This window comes from Cydia strobilella, chromosome 9, assembly GCF_947568885.1.
Source record: "Cydia strobilella chromosome 9, ilCydStro3.1, whole genome shotgun sequence".
NCBI lineage: Eukaryota > Metazoa > Arthropoda > Insecta > Lepidoptera > Tortricidae > Cydia > Cydia strobilella.
Genome location: NC_086049.1, coordinates 1,292,615 through 1,310,953, shown reverse-complemented (window position 1 = coordinate 1,310,953; position 18,339 = coordinate 1,292,615). Strand labels below are relative to the sequence as shown.

General features: G+C 40.2%; 2 protein-coding genes across 2 annotated transcripts in view; both read left to right on the top strand.

The window, feature by feature from the left end:
- Positions 1 to 16,987, top strand: part of LOC134744043 (zinc finger protein 716-like) — a 53,484-nt gene extending 36,497 nt beyond the window's left edge. Inside the window, exons 3-7 of the mRNA XM_063677698.1 lie at positions 12,605 to 12,803; positions 13,931 to 14,020; positions 14,859 to 15,008; positions 15,436 to 15,579; positions 16,706 to 16,987. Coding sequence (XP_063533768.1) covers positions 12,605 to 12,803; positions 13,931 to 14,020; positions 14,859 to 15,008; positions 15,436 to 15,571 — 575 coding nt within the window. The 3' untranslated portion in view covers positions 15,572 to 15,579; positions 16,706 to 16,987. The remainder of the gene's footprint in view (positions 1 to 12,604; positions 12,804 to 13,930; positions 14,021 to 14,858; positions 15,009 to 15,435; positions 15,580 to 16,705) is intronic.
- LOC134743855 (zinc finger protein 157-like) lies at positions 2,581 to 9,074 on the top strand. Its single transcript, XM_063677480.1, has 7 exons — positions 2,581 to 2,741; positions 2,823 to 3,219; positions 4,137 to 4,400; positions 5,379 to 5,580; positions 6,350 to 6,439; positions 7,536 to 7,682; positions 8,845 to 9,074. Exons 1-7 carry the CDS (start codon positions 2,613 to 2,615, stop codon positions 8,984 to 8,986), a joined length of 1,371 nt encoding a protein of 456 aa, XP_063533550.1. The 5' UTR covers positions 2,581 to 2,612; the 3' UTR covers positions 8,987 to 9,074.
- Positions 16,988 to 18,339: the final 1,352 nt, after the last annotated feature.

The following is an 18,339-nucleotide window of genomic DNA, read 5'->3' as shown; positions in this document are numbered from 1 at the left end:
AATAAGGAATCTATTTACTTCTATTATTATGCCTATATGTGTCAGTTCAGTAGCAAAAGGACATGACTCATACCTGATAATTTTACTTCCACGGCTGCAATCTCCATGTGCGCTCCTCTTTGTACTTTGTGATGACCATATTAGTAGAACAGCTGGGCCTGTATTGTAAAAGGTACACATTGACTCCTCAATAGTCACTAAGTACATCACGATTTTATATTTATAGATGTCTCAGAATTTATTTTTATACCAAAGCACATGTATTAACAGTTTATGTATGTACATGACTCAATCAGGCACCTTAGTAGTGCGTGACCCATTCATGTATTTGATTATTGTAATATACACAGTAACTTGTTTGTTACAATGTCCCATTTATTGTGCTGGACTCCACACATCGTCTGTTCATAGCTCGTCAGCCATGAGGAGTAGCGCTAGCTCCTAACAGAAACTATTATCATTAACCTCTCCTCAGAGCAGGTTACCACCATTGAATTAACTTTCTTATAGTCGGCGGACTTCTATGCCCCTTACCCGACAAAACCTCGCAAGGCATCTCTGATCTAACGCTGTCAAGACCGACCGAATCTTTATGTCTTCGACCCCGACAGCGCTAGCAACAGCATCTCTGGTCGAGCGTTCTTATGGCCGGCATGCTTTTCCTCCGACCGCAACAGCGCCCGACCCAGAGGAAATCAGTAAAATATTGACTTGAGTCTGTCCACAACCAGACTCCTTTATTTGATATAAGCAAGATTATCATGACAGCCTTCCCGCAGACAAGGCGTCTTATGCTAGTACATGGCTTTATCATTCGATTTTATTGAAACTATAATGTACTTGTATATCAACGTCAAATCTTTCATAGGGAATCATATTTGTTTTATTTCCCTTGTGACTTATATTATTATCTTTTTTACTAATTATACTTAGCTCTCAATTTGCAGTGTAGCGTCTTGTACTTTACTATATATTTATTGACACACTCAAAGAAATACTTTTTCATAACAGCAAGTAGTTGTACACCAGTCGCAACAGGAAAAAGCGTCCTTTATCATAGATAATATAACAGAAGGAAGTCTTACCATAGACAGTGTGAAACGGAAGGAAGGTTTTTTATAGTAGGTGATTCGCGATATGTCGCGACAACAATTTAATACTTTTTTTAAATATTTTACAAACTTACCGTTGGTCGGAAAAATGATATGGACTTCGTAACATTTTTCAGATTTTTCACCTTACGCCCACTTTGGCAACTGTTTACGACGCAAACTTTTCCCATATTTATTTAATTTATATATATATCCTATATAGCGGCGGCTTTGCCCCAAGGCCTGGTAAGCCCAGGCCCGGGGCGGCGGTGGCTAATAGATAACAGGGGTGGCAGTCTAAATAATGCGTACTGAGAAAGGGGCGGCTAGTTTGACTGCAAGGTACCTAGCACTTGGTTCCTAGGCGGGCAAGACTTTAAATCTGCGAAATATGAAATCCTAAATCGTTATTAAAATAAATATCTTAAACATTTAAATAACAATTTTAAATCACTGACAGCGCACTTCACCCCGTCAATGAAGTCTAATTTCATGTCATATCGTTGTGCCACCCTAGCGCCACCGGACAGATTTCGAACTATTATTTACAGCTAATGCTGTACACTTTTACACTTTTTGATACATGAAGATTCGTTTCCTTAACTCTACATTCCATACTTCTGTATCATCTGTATGACCAGTGTTGCCAACTTGGCATAATTGGTGCCAGATATGGCATAATTTCACACTCTCTGGCATCGAAAATTTCCATTTAGCATCTGGCATCTTTTTTAGCATAATTTAGTGAATCAAGTGATTATGTCCCTAAGCCAAGTTTGAAACCTACTTGGCAGTGATAGACAATCCATGGCACAACCGCCAAAGGAAATTTTATACATACGAGCATGGATGGTATAGAAAGGATGCCAATCTCTTATGGCAGAATTGTTGCAAAAGTGACCGCTTTCAGCTTTAAATAATAGTTCCTAATCTCTCCGGTGGCGCTAGTTAGGCTTTGGGACATGAGTATAACATGAACCAACAAATAACCCGTCCAAATTACGTAGGTTGTTTTTGGTAGTATTTCGGTGTATGGTGGCGCCGCCTAATTACTGTTTTTTGATGGACACTTTTCATACATAGAGATTTGGCTCCTTTATATAGTCTCCATGCATACGAGGAATTATAATAAGTCATAACAGACTACCGCACCGCACCGCGACCTTTTTTTCATACGCGTTACCAATTAAATTGTCAATCAGATTGTGCGAAAAATTGTCTCGTCTACACCCACTAATCTTTTTGTGTTATCTATGGTATAGTCAATGTCATGTCATATGTCATAATGGCCGGTTTTTAGTTACCTATAATATTTTAGCATCTTTTTTAGCACATTTCAAAATTATTTAGCATATTTCTGGCATAATTTAGACATAAGTCTGGCATTTTTTCAAATTCCGAGTTGGCAACACTGTGTATGACTTCTGTAGTCAGAAGTCAGCTTGAAGTCAGCTAATCAGCTTGTTGTTTGTTGACTTTGTTTTGTTGAGGAGGCAATTATTTTCAGGAATTTCCATAATAATGAATATTAATATATGCAGAACCTGCCTCAAAAGCCCCGCTGACACACATATCTCAGAGCTGAAAAAGTGCCTAAATGAGGACCACAAAAACTACCTCGACGTTATGCTGTTTTGCTTGGATATCAAGGTAAACGGGTTATAAAATCAATAAAGTAAAAGTTAATTTAAAGACGTTTTACAATTATTTCACGTCGACATTCAATTGCAGGTTACAGAAGACTCTAAAATAACAACAAAACTATGTAACAACTGTTACAAAAAAATCATATCGTTTTATGAATTTAAAGTATTATCTTTAGAAAATGATGCATATTTAAAATCTTTGGATACGGGAGTAGCGGACCAAAAACTGACTGTGTACGAGGACGAAAAGGGGATAAAGCATGATAATAATTACTTGGATTCTGATGACTTTGGGCCCAGTGTGGTTGAAGATTGCCTCGCAGAAATTAAGGTAGAAGTAAATGTTAAAACTGAAGACAAATTAGATGTGAAACTAGATTCTGATAATGAAGATACACATCATTTTGAGTCGGATGAAGAGCCACTAAATGTAGTACAAAAAGTGAAGTATGAGGATATTAGGGAACAGACCAAAGTTAAGGGTAAGAAGGAAATGCTTACTTGCTAAACCTAGTTACACCAATACAACATTTTTCTTAGCATTAGAAAGAAGGTAAGTATTAGGTAAAAACACTTTAAAAATAAGTTACAGCAAATATGTAACAATCATATAGCACATATAATCATTTAATTATTATTTTTCATTATTTTATAGTCATTTTTGGTTTAACGATGCTTTTTATCAATTATCATGTAAAACTTGTGATTTATCTCTAATAAATAAAAAAAATAAATTTAGATTCTTTTGGTTTCAAAATAGTTACTATTTTTTTAAGCGTTTTTCAATAAAAAGACATGCCAATATTGTTCACCTTTTTTCTAATGCTTTATGAAACGAAGTATAGTAAATAAGTCATTTAGGATTCTGAACTAACGCTTTGAATGCTACGCCTGATATGTTCAGCACATCATCGTGCATCTTGTTGGAATGCATAAAAGTTGATTTATTTATTAATTTAATCTTAATTGCACAAAAGAAAATACAATCGTACAAAAGGCGGACTTAATGATATGAGGCATTCTCTACCAGTCACCCTTGAGGCAAAGCAGAGAATTTGTAGGCGATGCAACATTCTCTCTCTCTCTCTCTTTAGCCTTTTTCTACCCTTTGGGTGTAGGCCTCCTTCATTTTGCGCCATTCGTCGCGGTTCTGTGTGACTTGGAGCCACTGTTTCCCTGCAGTCTTCTTAATGTTGTCGTCCCAACGCATCTGGGGTCTACTTTGAGGACGCTCTTCCCCCCATGGTCGCCACTCGACATGCAACATTATGATTACATATATACAAGTGATATACATTGGGCTGTAACCACGCGCGTCAGTTAATTAAGGCATTTGTTTGACTACTAGTAGGTCTCATTGTATTGCAATTAGGTATACAAGAGTATTTCTTACTTCTAGCACCAAAACGAGAGAAACGTGTCCGTCCAAAGAAATCCTCCTTGAAGAAATCAAATGAGAAACATGAAGCGCAGATATGTGAAGAGTGTGGCAAGTCTTTCCGTAACCTAAAGGAACACCTGCTCCAGCACCAGCCGCAGACTGAGCGCCAGAAGGTGCAGTGCCAAGCTTGTCCCAAACTGTTCTTAAACAAGGGGGATAGGCATAGGCATTATAAGACTGTACATTTGGGCTTAAAGAAAAAATGTGGTATTTGCAATAAAGGTAAGTTAAAACTATTTTTATTTTACACCTAAAGATTGTGACCTACTTGGGTGGATCAACTGATGTTTGTTATTGTTACTTTATTACATCAGCCAGGAAGCAACAAAATACAGTAATAACCCGCTTTACGGCCCGGCCACGACATCGCGCGGCGGCAGCAGCGGCGAGCGGCGGCCATAGGGTGGAGCGAGACAGCGATCGGACCTTTCGTTCCCACCTATGGCCGCCGCTCGCCGCTGCTGTCGCCGCGCGATGTCGTGGCCGGCCGGGCCGTTACGCGAATTTCAAATTTCGCGCCAAAATGCCTCGCACTACGCGGATTGCTTATGTATAGTTTGGAAAGCCATTTCTGGCAGTGGCAAAAGGGGGCAAATTTAAAAAAATTAGGCGCGAAGTGTTGACCTCTCATAGAAAATTTGAATTTCGCGCCTTTTTCTACTCGCAAAGTGGGTTCGCCAAAGTATACTTAAAAATGTGGATTCATTTATTTGTCTTTGGTTGCAGAAATCCCCGCTTTCTCTGACCATTTTGTTTGGAAAAATTTAAGAGTAGGGGATTCCCCGTCAACCCCGATATCGATATACGCGAATTTCATTTATATGTCCGCGCGATCGGATTTATGCGTACGAATCACGTCCCGCCGGCGGTACAAAAGCTGGTTGGTTGCCACACGCACTCACGCACGTCATCGCGCGCTATGCCAAAGAAATGTCTTCGTCACGAGCAAATAACACAACTTGTAAACGGCGTTGCTAAAACGGCCGTTTTAACTTTGGACGCATAGATTGACGAATCCAGCAAAGTAAAAACTATTATAATGTATTAAAAAGGTGCAAAATACAGTACATAGCGGCCTCCTTTTTTAAATATCTATCGTTAAATTTAAATAATCACACTTATTTAGCAGTGGCGCTAGTGAGCACGTTGATGGGCTCTTATCTGATAAATAACTAATCACGATGCATTTTTTTTTTCCAGAGGTGACCCGCATGTCAGTGCACATGGCGCGTCACAACCCGTCCACCCTGCGGTTCCCGTGCGTGGAGTGCGAGCGCCGCTTCGTGTCGCAAACCGAGCTGGACGCGCACGTGATCTCGCACACCGACAACTATGAGTATACGCATGAGTGTCCTGTATGCGAGAAGAAGTTCAGCAGGAAACCTTTTGTCGCTAGACATATGTAAGATATCTGAGTAAGGTTGTGATTTTAGAAGTCTTTATATAGCGATATTAGCGATAGAGAGAGATATATACAAGCGACTACAGCTCACTGTGGTAGAAATTTGAACATTCATGGGACAATTACTATTCTGTTACAACCATAGAGTAACTTATACTAGAGCGGTACTGTCATAGTAAATTTTGTAACCCCAGTAAATTCACTGCCATCTGTCGACACACTTTAAAACTAAAAATAAATATTTATAAAAATACTATAAAATGTATTTAAATATGGATAAATGATTTTTTTATTTGCATTAATTATTTTTATATGATTTTGACCCATGTTCTTTCACTGGTATGCGTTAAAATTATAAATAACAAACGAAACAGTCAACGCCCTCTATACGAGTGTAGGCCAAAACTAGTGGCGCCATCTGATCGAGAATCAAATTTTCGTGATTTTCGAGGCACGTTTTTTCCTTAGACTGTATCCATCTATTACGGAGTTATATCTATCTTTGGTTACAACAAATCGTCACATACTCGCCAGGGCGGCGCCACAGTCATACAACTCATACATAGAGCGAATATCATCATCATATCAGCCAGAGGACGTCCACTGCTGGACATAGGCCTTCACAAAGAGTGCCACATGTGAATATATGTGTCGTGTACCTATTCGACCGTTGCGTCAAAATTACGGAGCCGATTTTGATGATTGAAGTGTCAATTGATTCGTCTATATTGCGTACATGAGCAATCTGATCATTTGTTATTTGTTTTAGACGACAAGTCCATGAAAAAGAAAGAAAACATCAATGCGAATTATGTCCTAAGGCTTTCTTCACAAACAGCGCACTTCAAGAACATTTAGGGTAAGCATCAACAATAATAAAGTATAATTGAATAATTATGCTTATATCTAGTAATGGAATTATTGAGATTAATAAGTTACCCATACTCATTGAGTTTAATTATGATTATAGCTGATTTACATTCGCGTGCGAGCCGCGAGCCGAGCCACGAGACGCGAGTGTAATCGGTGGGCTCGTCGCGCGGCTCAGCTCGCGGTGGAGCGGTTTTTGAGCACGAATCAAAGGGGCTTCCTGTTTACATTCGCGTTCGGCTGTCGTTCGGTTACAAACCTTATACCGTGCCGTCTGTGTTTAAAATCGATTAGCTCGACGAGCTTCGGCCGAGACACGAGACGAGCCACGAGCCGCGAATGTAAATCGGCTTTAACAATATAAAAATAACTCCCTCTATGTGCTTCCCATGACACAGACAAAGACATCCGCTTGGTGCATCCCTTACAATTTATTAAATTATTGATAGAGCCTCATCTACCTGTTCTTGGGATTCTCATACGTCCCACAAATATCTGGAAGTCTGGAACAATGTCACAGAATAAGTAATAGTACTACCAGAGAAGAAACTTCCTACAAAACCGAAGTTTGACAGCGGTTCAGGGTCGAATCATGCTGTCCCTTTCTAATGTATGGCACTATCCCTTTCGGCTATTTAGGGTTGTCAAAATTCAAGTCATTATCTTATCTGTGGTCGTGCACGCACAGGGACGTCAAGTTTTGCCAACTCTAAAGCGAGGTTTAGACTAGCAAGAACTTGCATGCAATTTACGTTACATTGCCGACTACTGAGGTAAACTGTATTCAAAATGTTTATCAGATACCGCAATGTAATAAAAATTGCACGCAAGTTCTTGCTAGTCTAAACCTCGCTTTATAATTGCTGGGAGCAATGCTGAGCCGAGTTTGCCCGAAAGGATGAGTGTCCCCCCACTGGTGTTATAATGGCCGTACCTCACCATCGCACCGCACCAAGGTCATTGTGCGACGCATCCATAAGTAAGAGCCAGAAAGAGATATCGCTCTTACTTATGGATGCGTCGCACAATGACCTTGGTGCGGTGCGACGGTGTGTTACGCCCTTAACACTGGCTCTGGCCCACAGCACCCACTCAACGGAGCGGCTGTACGAATGCGACGAATGCGGCTTATCCCTCAAGACGAAGGAAACGCTGCGGGCGCACCTCACCGTGCACAGCGGCCTCAAGACCTACCAGTGCCGGCTGTGCGACAAGAGCTTCAGAACTACCAGGTACACTAGACTCCATCCAATATGACTGCACCGATGTGAATATAACAAAGTGAGGGAATGTCATTATAAACATTGCAATTGCCATGCAGAGTTACACTGCCGCTCATAACTATTTAAGCACTCGTAATTTTTTCCATACAATTGTATACAAAATCGACTTTCAAAATTATACCGCTAAGTCGCAGTCGGGTAACAGTTTTTTGTGCAGTTTACTTTTTAGGGTTCCGTACCCAAAGGGTAAAAACGGGACCCTATTACTAAGACTCCGCTGTCCGTCTGTCTGTCACCAGGCTGTATCTCATGAACCGTGATAGCTAGACAGTTGAAATTTTCACAGATGATGTATTTCTGTTGCCGCTATAACAACAAATACTAAAAAGTACGGGACCCTCGGTGCGCGAGTCCGACTCGCACTTGGCCGGTTTTTTTATTTAATTTAACAGACATATCGAGCTTCAAAATGATGTGCAGAATATTCGTGGACATTGCCTATTTACCAAATGGCAAGCGTAAAAAAATCCATAAATCGTTTTCCAGTACAAAACGTTTTATTTTGTATGAACTAATACATAAGGGTTTTTTAAATCGTTGCATAAACTCGAAATTTTAAAGAATGTATTTGGCAACAATTTGAGGCTCAATATATTTACCTAAATAAAAATTCAATCCAACATGTAAGAGAGTCATTTGCCTGCGATCGAACAGTATGATTTTAAAAATGATTTTTGTAAACAATTGTATGGTGAAAATTGCGGGTGCCTAAATACTTTTGAGCGGTAGTGTATCTTGGCCCGACGCTAACTGCCATTTTGAACTTTTTACTTTTTTTTTTTAATTTACTTAATGGACCGATTGCATTGAAAGTCGCCCGCCTATGGACGCTTGACAAACGTAGGGGTACGATTCTCGGAGGGCGCCGTGGTGGAATGTTATCGATCCCAGTGCGCCCTCACGAACAGCAAAGAGGGTGAAACGCCGGAGTGGGTTTAGTGGGTAGGGCCAATTCTCCCCCCCTCTCACCAAGAGAGGGAAAAGGAGCGGCGAGTCCCACACACCGTGCGTAAGTGCATTCCCACTCCGACAAAAAAAAAAAAAAAAAAAGGGTACGATTGCATTGAATCTAATTTATAATTTATCTTATAGCATCATTATATTTTTTTAGCAATTTGAATGTCCACATGGTGACCCACACGAAGGAGAAGCGCTACGAGTGCCGCTATTGCGATGTGCGTTTCGGCCGCGCGCACCACCGCACCCGCCACGAGTATACTGCGCACCAGAAAAAAGATCTCAAAACCAAATGACAACCCTGTTTACATATATGACTGATTCTATGGCGTGGGCTGCAGCCTACATTTAACAGATTGTCAGGTGACATCGTCTCAGTTGTGGTTTCTGGGTGGGCTTTATTGAGATTAGTACAGTCCGATCCAACTCCAAGTATGAAAAAAATATGAAGAACTTTAGAACCTTCCGAAATGTTGCTTCTTGTTAGAGGTTAGATACTTTAATTATGAATAATTAAAAGACGTTGAAACGACCATGTGTTCTTTGTTACATTTATGTTTACCGTATTTATTTTGCCTTCTCCAGAATTCCCTTCGCAAGTAAATTCTTAGTAAGGTCCCTCCACACTCATGCGCGAATCACGGCGCGAAGCCGCGAACGCGAGTGTGGAGGGCCCTGTATGTGAGTCGTCGAGTTTCGCTCTAAGTATGTAATTTTTTATTTTATTCTATGGCCTGGTTACGAGACTAAGTATGTAAAGCGTGGCTTAAAAACGTACCTACCTATAGTTTGTCAAAGGACTGTCTCATTTTAAACATAGACAGAGAGAATCATACTATCTTTGTCTTACACTAGTACTAGCACCCAAAACAAAAGGATGAGTATAGTTTAATTTTTTTGTTCTTATTTACTGACAATTTGGTTTGACCAACTATACAATACCTATTGCCATCACATGCGCCAGTGCCGCAACACACGCAAGTTAAATACTCCGTGTGCAATCACTTTATAGAATGAAAGCAACATGAATCTAGTATAACTGGATCGGTCATGAGGGGTGGGGGAAAATGACCGAACGGGATAGTCTTATGTATCTTTCAGTAGGAGTAGCAGAGAAAGCGCTGTTATTGTTTGTCCTTGTCATAGTTTCACTTTTCCACCGCTGCCACAACCGAGGTTGTGGCAAACAAATAAGTACGTGACATGTCATGTTTGTTCGTTGCTCGTTTAATTATCGTTGTTTTGTATGAAATTGTGCTTTCTCTTATGAAATATAGTGATGGTTAGCGTTTTAAATGCTTGAACTTTGATAAAATACTGGTGAATTGTTCTGTAATCGGCTGTAATAGCCGCTCTGAGCATAAATATGAGATCATAACCTTTCACACGTAAGTACGGTATTTTACACTTTCCTCTTAACGCAGTATGTGAGAATAACATCGTAAAATTACGTTACACTCAAAGCAATGTAGAATCAAACGATTTCAATAAAAATATCACAATTATTTACGCAAATTAACAAAACATTATTTGTAAAATTATCCGCCCAAATTACGTAGGTAGGTACGAGTCTGAGGTCAGCCATTTTTAAACTTCTTCTTAATTTAGCTGCATAACAATTGTGATTTCTTTAAGTTAAAACCCATAATACATTTTATTTTACGTTTTATTTACTAAACATGTTTAGTTTTGTACCACCTGCGCAAATTATAGGAGGTATTTCATTGTTTATACGCCTAAAAAGAACGGCCCATTGACATTTTATTTAACAATTTTTTAATACCGTCAAACAAGCTAACTTTGCCTCCAGGGTAATCGCCCCAACGTGATATCAAATATTGGGGTAATTTTTACCAATATGGTATCCCCACGTTTATGACGTCGTCTATGTCTATCCCTTACGGGCGCACGCGTATAGCTGGTCTATGTAATGCTAGGTCTATGGAAAGCAAGAACGTTAGTCGTAACGAAACGCAAGCGCCTTTCTACAGTCAATGTCATGTCAAGTCAAAGCTGAACTGAACTGAATCAGTGTTAATATTATTGTGTTGAGTAATAAATAGCGAATTATTTCTAAGATAATAACTTTGTTTTATTTATGTAGTAGCAAAAAAACCATTATGAATATGTGCAGAACCTGCCTCGAAACTCCAGCTGATAAACATATTTCGGATCTGGAAAAAGGGACCAACAGAAACTGCTTCGATATTATGCTATTTTGCTTAGATATCGAGGTAAATTGATATATATTGAGTTTTTTCTCAGACGATTTTACAATCATAACACATTTTGCTATACTTACAGGTGACCCACGACTCCAAAATAACAAGAAGTTTATGCAGCAAGTGTTATACAAAAATCGTATCATTTTACAATTTTAAAACCACATCTCTAAAAAATGATTCATATTTGAAGTCTCTAGACCCAGCTTCAGCGTTGGAAACCCAAAAACTGTCTGTGTATGTGAATGAAAATGGAATTAAACATGAGGATGTCTTAGATTCTGATGAATTTGGTTCAAGACTAGTAAAAAAAGAAATTAAAATAGAAATCGAAATAAATAATGATGAGTCGCTAGGGAATTTAGAAGTAAATGTTAAAAATGAAGCAAACACATCAGAAGGTGTAGAGTCACATTTAGAGCCTCTATCTGTTGTACAAAAAGTTGAATCTAGAAATGCTTCAAATAAGGCTGAGGAAAATGGTAAGAAGGTGCAGTATGCTAGAATGTAGATTTATTATAAGTATTGTGTAATAATTCTTATTTATATATTCTTATATCCATTAGACATACCTTAGGATGTGTTGATCCCAAGAAAGTATTTTTATTTGTAGACATATGTGACGTTTTCAATCAAAAGGTACTACATTGTCGCTTACCATAGACGAAAACTGCTCATATCTTTATATGAAAAACCTGTCAGAGTGTCCTTATGGCAAGCGACAATGTGGTACCTTTTGCTTGAAAACTACACATATACTGATTGATTATTGATCAAGTCACTATTTTTACCTAGCTCCAGCATATCAAGCTCTCATGAAAGTTCCGTCTGTAAAAGTGCAACAAAAACGTGAAGTATGTAAGGAGTGTGGCAAGTCTTTCCGTGATGTTAAGAAGCACGCCATCCAGCACCAGCCCATGGTGGAGCGACAGGCTATGCAGTGCGAGGCCTGTCCCAAGACCTTTATCAATAAAACAAGCCTAAAACAACATTACAAGAACACTCATTTAGGCGTAAAATCTAAATGTGATATTTGTAATAAAGGTAGGTAACAAGCATTAGCATGGAATGTTAATGAGAATCTTTGTATGTAAATGGTATGTTACATGTTCAGTATTCAAAGGTTTAGTAATCTTCCAAAAAATATTTAAGGCTCGGCCAAACACAAGGCGCGACGCAGCGCCGCGTCCGCGCCGCGTGATGCCTGTTCAAACAGGTCGCGCGCGGATCGCGCTGGCCTCGCGCCCGATACAGCAGCATGCGCGCGCTGGGTTTCTCATTTACGTCCGACTGATCACTGATGTGACCCAGCGTGCCGCCGCGTCCGCGCCGCGTGGACATGCGGGGCGCGACGCGCGACAGAAGCGGGGCGCGATGCCGGCGGGACGCACTGGACGCAGTCTGTTTGACGTCGCTAACATGTCAGCATGGGCGGCGGTCGCGCCGCGCGACCGCGGCGCTGCGTCGCCCCGTTGTATTACAATAATAGCATCAAAAATTCAACCTTACTGTCAAAAGTACTAATATCTGTATGTAGATACTGAACCATGACTGGTCCAGATTGAGGAATGTTCGATCATGTGGTCAGGGCGAAAAAGGGATATTACTGTGTAAGTCAAACGGAAAATGCTACACACGATCAACTGTTACTCGATTTCTTATCTTATCTGACAGTCCAATAATGCCTTGCAGTGGTGATACACCTGACCGTACACAAGATGCAGGTCCACAACCCGGACACGCTGCGCTACAGCTGCGCGTCGTGTGAGCGCCGCTTCATAACGCAGGCCGCGCTCGACTTACACGCCACAGTACACACGAGGGAGCTGAAATATGAGTGTGATATATGCCACAAAAGGTTTCGTTTGAGGAATAGTATATCGAGACATATGTAAGTTTTATTTACTAGCCACAGTCCGCATTTTCATAAGCCATTCTGTGGGTATGTGTATAACTGTCGTGTCTTGATGATCATATCATGCTGTGGCGCCTGTGTCAATCATTTCATGAATCAGTTGAGCGTTTCTTTTTTTTGCCATTTTTTATGTGACCTTTTTTGCCACTTTTGTGTTATTTCTAGGAGCGGTCCTTAGGCCAGGATTACACTTGTAAGTTTTACTTACGTAAATACACAGCTATACTACACAATAAGATATGAATATCGTTATCTCATTCTAGCAAATAGCTTTGTCCCTACTTACGTAAGTAAAACTTACAAGTGTAATCCTGGTCTTACTAGAAATAAGCCAAAAGTGGCACCGCGATACAACCGGCTGACTATTTTTTAAATTCACAATAGCATCTAAACTATCATCTGACAAGGGAGGCGATAACTGACGATATATGCTTCTGATGGCCCGCGGTCTATAACCTAATCTTATCTTGATCAATTCTAAAAAGGCATTTCATTTCATGAAATGATTAAATTTTATGATCTAAACACGACATAGCTACTATAAATATTATATTGTAATACTCATTGATCCTTTGGCTCTTATCAGACCTAGCACTAGCAGCTCAGTTCAATAAATGAGGGCTATCGTTTTTTTGCTCACCAGTTGGCGCCTCTGTTGATGGTGGTCCAAAAGACTAATGAACAGCTGTCAGTCATTGAAGTGACAAGTGACATTTGACATTTCGAACTATGGAAAAGACCACCATCTACACTAGCGCCCCTAGCGGCGAATTCATACGCGTTAGCCCTCATTGCCCTGCGTGTAATGGATACTTTTATGTATTAAATATCATATGTTATCGGTTATCAGTCTAATTATAATTTCACTAGACTTATATTGACCGGGATATAGACCGTGATTACCTTTTGTATTATTTATTAGCTCCCGATATTTCGACGCAGTTACATGCATCATGTTCACGGGTGACTGAAGATAGCGGGTGGGTGTCAAAGTTGTGTAGACAGCGCTCAGGTCAGGTCAGGTCTATATCCCGGTCAAAATAAGTCTAGTGAAACTAACCGTGAATCATTCAAAACTCTAATTATAATTTCGTTTATTTTAGACGGGACTTCCATCAAAAGGAAAAGAATCATCAATGTAAATTATGCAATAAGGCTTTTTTCGGCATAGTGTCATTTAAGACACATTTAGAGTAAGTATATAAAATATTTGACCATTAAGGTCGAAGCGGCCAATTTCATCTGCGATAAGTTCAACCAAAGATAGATATAACTCCGTAATAGATGGATACATCATACAGTCTAAGGAAAAAACGTGCCTCGAAAATCACGAAAATTTGATTCTCGATCAGATGGCGCCACTACCTTTGGCCTACTCTCGTATAGAGGGCGTTGACAGTTTTGTTTATTATTTAACAATTTTAACGCATATCAGTGATAAACATGAGTCAAAATCATATAAAAATAATTAATGCAAATTAAAACATTTATCCATATTTAAATACATTTTATTGTATTTTTATAAATCTTCATTTTTAGTTTTAAAGTGTGTCAATAGATGGCAGTGAATTTACTGTGGATACAAAATTTATTATGACAGTACCACTCTATCTTATTATATCCTCTTTGGTTCAACTGTACATTATTGACAATCTCGTTATAAGCAGCAATCGTCTTAGTCCCAGCAGTTGAAAGCGTCGGGTGCTACGGTAGCAGACGGTTGAAAAATACAAAAAGATAACTGTGTATCTTATATATAATAAAAAGATAACAGATAACTCAGCCCAAAGTAATTTGAAAATTTGCTTTTACAAATTGTAAATGTGGCTCATTTTTATAAGAATTGTCATCTGCACTAAGTGGCTCTTTTTTTAACAAAAGGGGCTTTAGAAACAGGGACATACAGCAATTGTAGGCCACAAGTTACGAGACCCTAACCTAACAACTTTAGCCTTACCTCCTGTGGCCTTATTCTCAAATGCAATTTTGAACTTTAAGAATCTGTGACATAAAGTGCACTTTTGCCCGCAGGTCGCACTCTAATGAGCGGCTCTACAAGTGTAAAGAGTGCGACAAACCCTTTAAAACAATGGAATATCTCAGGAAACACTCCCGAACCGTCCACAGTGACGTCAAGAACTTCAAATGTGAACTGTGCGGCAAAACCTTCAAAAGATCCTCGTAAGATTTTCATTATTTTTTAAGTCCTAGATAGATGTTATGCTCCATATTGTAAACATCAATGATAGCAGCTGCTCCTCTCACGCTATGTATACTTGTGTATACATTCTGTTTGTATATTATGAACATCTTAAGCTTCTGTTTCTTATCCCATATAGCATCTTACTTTCGTAACCATTTTGTAGTAAACTAACGGATCGATTGTACAAATTGGGACTGACATTTACAATCCGTTTAAGACTGCACTATGTCACGAACCCTATTTTTATACCCTGTCCCCCAAAGTACTATCCCATACTTAATATAGGCTCTGTTTTTATATCCTAGATACTAAAACCTGTTTCAGACTACATTATTTTTCGGATAGGGTGGCGTTAAAATTAGTAAGGCACTTTATGGAGTACAGGGGTATTGGATATTGTTTCAGTGACCGAAACACTCACATGCGAACACACACAGGAGAGAAGCCGTACCCGTGTCGACACTGCGACGCGCGTTTCAGGCAATCCAGTGCGCGCAACAGACATGAGCTAGTCATGCACGAGGAACTTAACAAGGTGTAATGATCGTGGTAAGGAGTAGATACTGTTACAGAGATCCAAACACCCACGCACACGCAGGAGATACCGTACCCTTGCCGTCACTGCGTCGTGCGCTTCAGGCAATCCAGCGCTCGCAACAGACATGAGTAATGCACGAGAAATATAACAAGGTGTAATGATCGTGGTAAGGAGTAGATACTGTTACAGAGATCCAAACACCCACGCACACGCAGGAGATACCGTACCCTTGCCGTCACTGCGTCGTGCGCTTCAGGCAATCCAGCGCTCGCAACAGACATGAGTAATGCACGAGAAACAACAAGGTCTAATGATCGTTGTAAGGAGTGGATATTATTATAGGGATAGGAACACTCACCCACACACAGGAGAGAAACCGTACCCAGGCCGCCACTGCGACGTGCGCTTCAGGCAAATCAGTGCGCGCAACAGACTTGAGCTAATCATGCACGAGAAACTTAACAAGGTCTTATGATCGTCGTAAGGAGTAGATACTGTTTCAGCGACCGCAGCACACACAGGAGAGAAGCCATACCCATGCCGCTACTGCGACGCGTGCTTCAGGCAATACAGTGCGCGCAAAACACGAGCTAGCCTATTATGAGGAACTTAAAGACAACTCGCAGACTCGGTAGAGCTTCAACACGGCTGTAACACGCACGGGTGTACCACAGGGATAATTTTGTTCTCTTATTATTGGGTTTAAAACATTCATTTGGTCTATATAAAACGGACGGCACGTCTGTCAGAAAACATTAATTAAGCGGTTCTACACAGAACGAGCCGTTTTGCGAGGAACTTACAACACGAGGAAATTTTCTCATGAGGCTTGAGGCTATCCTTTTCGTGTTGACCTTTTTTTATGATATAGGAGGCAAACAAGCAGACGGATCGTCTGATGGTAAGCGATTACCGCCGCCCATGGACACCCGCAACACCAGAGGGGTTGTAAGTGCGTTGCCGGCCTTTAGGATGGGAGTACGCTCTTTTCTTGAAGGTCGTATCGGTCCGAAAATATCCCAGGCGACAGTTCATTCCACAGTTTACCTAAGACCTATATCAATGACGCCAACTCCTCTGACGTCCTAATTCTGGTTGACGAAGGATAAGGTTCACTCATTACTTTTTCTGTTTCAGGTAATTCATGTCACATGCACCGTCAATTATCGCTGCTCGCTTGCCTATATACCTACCGACCTTGTACCAATGCTGTTTCATTTAGCTTCTGTTGGGTGGACCGTGGAGGCGTGGACCATCCCGACCCGACGACATTCAAAAGTTTATATCGAAAGGGAATGGCGCTGCTTCAAGAGAGACCGAGGTGTCTATAGCGAGCTTTAGCACTTTCTAAATACAATAAGCTACGTTTTATTTTATGTGTTAAATATATTAATCATGTTACATTAAATATATAGTACCGGTTAATGTATTATTCAATAACGTGTTTCGTAAACAGTTTAACAGTGAGCAATAATCATGGATGGCACATCTGCTGAGAGGGACAGAAAAAAGTGTGTCCGGCTAAAGGATATATTAGACCGCGGGCCAGGAGCATATTTCGTCAGTCATCGCCTCCTGGCTGATACTTTGTCAGATGATAGTTTAGATGGTATCATGAATTTAAAAAAATGTCAGCCGGTTGTATCGCGGTGGAAAGACCGTCTGGTGATGACATGAACATGTGCCTGCCATTCTTCATCCCACTAACGGAGCGGCAGCTGACGTCCACGAGGGTTCATCAGTTTCATCATACATAGCCGTTAACCAATATATGAGATATCATTCGGGAGGCGATTGGTCATGGAAATCTGTTCCTAGCCTGCGGTCTATTTGTAATAAAGTAATAACCCTTTGCACCCGATAAGTATCCTGATTCTTACTTCTGCAGAGTTGTTTGTAAACCTTAAAAAAAATAAACAAACTATACAAGAAGCATATAACATAAGCAGCATGCGTTTGATGCGTATGCATAGTTTATCAAAGGACTGTCTCATTTTAAACATAGACAGAGAGAATCATACTATCTTTCTTACACTAGTACTAGCACCCAAAAGAAAAGGATGAGTATAGTTTTTTTTGTTCTTATGTGCTGACAATTTGGTTTGATTAACTATATTTGTATTGTCCGCACCAAAGAGTGGTATAGGACAGTCCGCACCATGCCTTGGTTGCGTACCTCAACATGCGCCGTGTGCAAGTGCCTTTAGAAAGCTAGCTGTATGTGTCGTAACGAAACGCAACCTCGGTGCAGAGGGACTACTGCGAACTACGTTCGACGTGTTGCCTCGCTGTCACAGTTACGTACGAATTTACAAGTGCGACAGAGAGGCAACATGTCGAACGTGGTTCGCGGTAGGCCTGTTTGTCACTGTCACTGTCATACACATAGACCTAGCATTACATAGACCAGCTATACGCGTGCGCCCGTAAGGGATAGACATAGATGACGTCATAAACGTGGGGATACCATATTGGTAAAAATTACCCCAATATTTGATATCACGTTGGGGCGATTACCCTGGAGGCAAAGTTAGCTTGTTTGACGGTATTAAAAAATTGTTAAACAAAATGTCAATGGGTCGTTTTTTTAGGCGTATAAACAATGAAATACCTCTTATAATTCGCGCAGGTGGTACAAAACTAAACATGTTTAGTAAATAAAACGTAAAATAAAATGTATTATGGGTTTTAATTTAAAGAAATCACAAATCGCAATCACACCAATTAATGTACACCACATTTAATCTTCACAACATTTGTTTATTTATTTT